At 34.0% G+C, this 5,019-nt stretch overlaps 1 protein-coding gene across 1 annotated transcript in view; it reads right to left on the reverse strand.

Moving 5' to 3' along the window:
• Positions 1-714: 714 nt before the first annotated feature.
• Positions 715-5,019, reverse strand: part of LOC119595669 (melanotransferrin-like) — a gene marked incomplete at its 5' end in the record, with an annotated part of 14,045 nt that continues 9,740 nt past the window's right edge. The window contains 9 exon segments of the mRNA XM_037944781.1: positions 715-1,533; positions 1,693-1,824; positions 2,000-2,060; positions 2,245-2,293; positions 2,405-2,576; positions 2,832-2,975; positions 3,241-3,507; positions 3,630-3,796; positions 4,187-4,275. Coding sequence (XP_037800709.1) covers positions 1,712-1,824; positions 2,000-2,060; positions 2,245-2,293; positions 2,405-2,576; positions 2,832-2,975; positions 3,241-3,507; positions 3,630-3,796; positions 4,187-4,275 — 1,062 coding nt within the window.

Below are 5,019 nucleotides of genomic sequence, written 5' to 3' on the forward strand. Positions count from 1 at the left end.
ACAAAGTAATCAGTTATGCAGATTACCTGTTTACACTCCAATAAGTATTTTAAGACTGGCAATTCAATTTACTACATATCAGGGTTCATGAGATCCAGTCTGGAAAATATTTTTGGCAAAGTACATTACCCTTTATTCAAGCTCTGAAAAATATTTCCTTTAAGAAATTACTACAAGTCTTGGTAAAACTATGGCATTATAAAAATACTAACTGACACATGATAAATGTCCCATTATTTCAAATTCAGGCAAAATTGGCTTTGGTCTATTTGCACATCAATCAACAGAATCAACAATTCTACTGCACAAGTATGTACATATGTATATATGTATAAATATAAATTTATATATATATATATATATATATATATATATATATATATATATATATATATAAATATATATATATATAAATATATATATATAAATGTGTGTGTGTGTGTGTGTGTGTGTGTGTGTGTGTGTGTGTGTGTGTGTGTGTGTGTGTGTGTGTGTGTGTGTGTGTGTGTGTGTGTGTGTGTGTGAGTGTGTGTGTGTGTGTGTGTGTGTGTGTGTGTGTGTGTGTGTATGTGTGTGTATGTGTGTATATGTGTGTGTATGTGTGTGTGTATGTGTGTGTGTGTATGTGTGTGTGTGTGTATGTGTGTGTGTGTGTGTGTGTGTGTGTGTGTGTGTGTGTGTGTGTGTGTGCGTGTGTGTGTGTGTGTGTGCATGAATATGCAACTTGTCCATGTGTTTGTCTGTGTTTTTGTGTATTTGTATGTGCTCTCATTTTTATGTGTATGTGTATGTGTACATTCACTCACTAACTCGCACACTCATACATATGTGTACATGTATCTACACATGCATAAGTACATATGTACATCTGTTAAAACATCTGGACAAGCTGATGGCCAGCCAGATCAATATAAATCCAAAGATTATGGATTACCTTAGCATACCAAAAATATACATCTATAGATCTGAATTATTTTTAATCTAAAGATCACAATACTAATATAAAACCATAATTGCCATTAATAAATTCAATACTAGCTGCTGCTGGTAAAGATAAAGTACAATTTGAAATAAAAAAAATAATAAATAGTAATAATAATAATAATCATTATTATTTTATTAACATCATCATTATTATTACTGGTATTATTTTATTGTCAATACTATTATCACTATGAACATTATCAATATTTATTAATTCATCTATTTGTGACATACATGGCAATATAAGGATTGTTTTTTTCAAATATGCATTTAAATTTTCAATGTATAAAAACTACAACAGGATGTTACACTGTAACACATAATACACTGGGACGATCCTATGAATATTAATCTTTCAGTAATGCATACAATATAACACCTGCTTGTAATTGCGGTGGCACAAACACACCTTGTTTGGGAGATTCTGGAGCACAACCTTGTTATGCATTTTCATGATCACAGTTGATTAGAACAGCATGAAGCACTGCTGTCTCTTGATATGATGATGATGCAGCATGGTCTCATTTCTAAGGTTTTACTAGATACTAACTGAAAGGAAAAATAACTTGAATAGAAATGTATACCATATAGATATATTGTAACTCATCTAGGAGTATAAGAAAATCAGATATGAACATATCTAAATAACAAAAATTGTTTTACTTGAAGTTTCCAAAACCTAAAAATAACATAAATAAATTTACTTACAGTTGAGAGAAGCAGACCTTCAGTTTGCAAGACAGAGGATCACTAAAAATGCCATCAATGCCGATGACACTTGCAAACACGGGGATGAAGCAGTGCAATCTACTTCATAGCGTGCGTTTAAGAACTCAATACCTAGTAGGGGTAATATTTGCAAGCATCAATAGAGATACTTCCTATGAATGAATATAATAATGACAACAAATCTACACCTTTACAAAGATTACAGATTTCTAAACATAACCTAAAGCAAGTATATTGCATAATTACTCTTACTTCTGTTTTTTCACTACATATTAGTGATAAATACCTAAATACGGATGATAATGCTGCTCTTCTTCCGGTAATGGAACAAGTTGTTGTGTTGCATCCTGAAACAGAAATTCTTTTTTGTACACTACTAAAAGTAACATTCATTTTCATAGAGAAGCATTCTCAACATGATATAACTTCAAATTGAAGAGGAGTCTATACTGATGTTTCAATTCCTTAATTTACAAAGGCAAAATTAAAACCTCTTTAGAGACACTAGACTCCCAAAGTCTCACAACTTACCTGGAAGATCAGATCCGCATATGGTTCATCAGAGTGGAACATTTTGAAGCTGGAATACAAAGCCTCAAATTAGTCCAAATCTCTTAACACAAAGGCATTCAGTTCCTCATTCCTACCCAATGATAACCATGACTAAACTCTGAGAAATACCAGTACTTACTTCCATTCGTCATCAGAGTCACGACCAAAATGTTGTTGAGCATATAACAGGAGATTGGTGTAAGCTGCTACTTCTGTTTCGTTATAAAGGTAACCTCCCCGGGTCATAACTGCATTTGAACGGACTGTGCCCAAATTGCAATCCTGGTAATCTGTTACCGAGGCTCGAGTACCTGAGAGAATATGAGCATTCTTAATCCACATTAGGTACAAGGCAGACAGTTACTATGTCCATGGTTTGAAAAATGTAATTTTAGTACAAAACTAAGTATAAGATCAAACCCAAACCCAACATGCTAAGGAGGAAGTTGTTGTGCAAATATGAGATACATCATTTTAGAAAAAGTATATCAGCATGAAGAAGTAACAGAGCTTAGGGCAAGTTATCAAAGAAGGTGAAAAAAAAATCCAACTACATAAATTATTACCATCTCTGCAAACCAACTGATAGTCTGCAGTAAGCTGGTTCCTTGCCCACCATTCTTTCCGTTTTCCATCCACATTTTCTCGAACAGTTGTGTGCTTTAGGAAAGCTATGTCTCCACCCCCCTCCACTAGGCATCTAAAGGCACCTGGTGGAGAAAGTTATAAAAGCTATAACTAAATACACAAAGTATAGTCAAAATATTTTTATAAATTCTCAGTGATTAGGTGAGGGGAAGAAGAAGAAAAAGAAGAAGAAGAAGGAAAAAAAATCATTTAAAGGAATTTCTAGCTGTACTAGCTTTAAAAGTATGATTCTGATTTCATGATCTCTAATTTCAAAAATTTGAAAGCATTTACAAATCATCTTCAACCTCTCCTAGGGCACTGCTCAGGCTAGCTTTTCCTACAAACCTGTGAATCCATAATAGGGTTCACTATGATCTCGGGCACAGAATCCACTTCCAATCCCGTGGCAGAGATGGCAAAGGTTTAGGCGGTTCATATTGTGGCGGTAAAACCTGCTGAGAGAACCCGGGGCACAAGACTTCTCAAAATATTCAGACGCAGCTCTCACAGAGTTACAGCTGTACTGGCGAATGAGGTTGTTGTTGATGAGGTAAGCCATAGGCACTACCCATCCACCACCATGCATGACAGCAGGATGGCATGTTCTCTTATCTTGAAAAAACAACAAAAGGCAAAATAAGTTTGATTATAATAAGTAGCCATGCAATTAAGCTCTCTCAATGCTCCTAGATATGCACATGTACATCCAAACAGTCAAGAAAACATTATCATACTTTTGAGATACAGAACGTCTGTATCGGGGTCATCTTCCTTTGAAACTGCAACAACATAATATTCTAGGGTATCAAGATTGTACTGTTCCCCCATGAAAGGGACAAGCTCATAGTGCAGTCCTGCACTATATATGTCTCCAGCTTCAAACACTACAACATCTGCTTCCCTGTGAACAAGACAGAAAAATAATATTTAAATGGTGACTGAATTTTAATGATATCAGTATTGATGTTGATATTATTATCTCCATTATGACTTTTACAATGTAATTAACATTATTTATAATAAATTAAACCTTTTAAAAATATTTTTAAAAATCAAGAAAAAGGGTAAACAGGTGAAATATGCAAGCCTAGAAATAGATTCCCTGGTGAATAAACACTCGGGAAATCATCTATATGTAAACACAATTAATAAACTCAACTTAGAATGGGCATGACATGTACTACATCCATGCCATCACCAGTGGCAATGGGTTAATGGTTATTAGTTCTTGATATATCCAGAGTTAGAAGAAACTAGAAAAAGCACAAAAAGAACATATACCCTTAATTACCTTCTTTTGATGGCTCCCATACAGTCAAAATTTGTATCTCCTTTAAAGCATTCCATCTCTGGTTTCAGCAACTGAGCATGTAGTGCAGTCTGGGGAAAAAAAAAACAGAACTTAATTAGAATTACATACATCTTACATCATTAAGATGTCATGAATTTAAAACCTGAAACTGGACACGTATCAATTATCAACAAGTTAGCATACACAGGACAAACATTTTTGTATTCACCTACAGCTAAGGCCAGACTTTGGCTGTTGTAAGAATAAGCACTGTACATTCTATGGATTTATGAGTGACATTTCAAAAAATCATTTAGCGTTTCTGATTTTGTAACTTCACTGCCTGAAAATGAGTGATGGAGAAATAGAAATTATAGCGCTAACATCACTAACCACACATGTCAAACTTGGTGCAAGTGCTACCATGAATTCTCTCTACAACTACTGCTGAAGTTCTCTCCTATTTGGGGATTTTACTTCACAAATTACTGAAGGGTGTAAGGAAATTTGCCCCTGCTGCAATGTGTTTTACCCAGAACAGACTCATATTATCAATATAAAAAAAAACATTCATTAATTACTGAAGTCTTACATTTCAGTAAATACAGTCATACATATTGTTTTGATAAACTGAAATTAATCCAATGCTGCCATGATTATTGTGAGTTTAGTTTATCAGTGCTTTGACTTGCATATGGCTCCATAAGTACTTAGGAGTCAATTTACAACACCTATCTCACCTGTTAAACCTTTTCCTTGATTTTTGGAAATATGTTCTTTGATCTTATATTGCTATTAGTAATAATACTACTATTATGATAATTACAATGTCT

The sequence above is a fragment of the Penaeus monodon genome, chromosome 36, assembly GCF_015228065.2.
Source record: "Penaeus monodon isolate SGIC_2016 chromosome 36, NSTDA_Pmon_1, whole genome shotgun sequence".
Classification (NCBI taxonomy): domain Eukaryota; kingdom Metazoa; phylum Arthropoda; class Malacostraca; order Decapoda; family Penaeidae; genus Penaeus; species Penaeus monodon.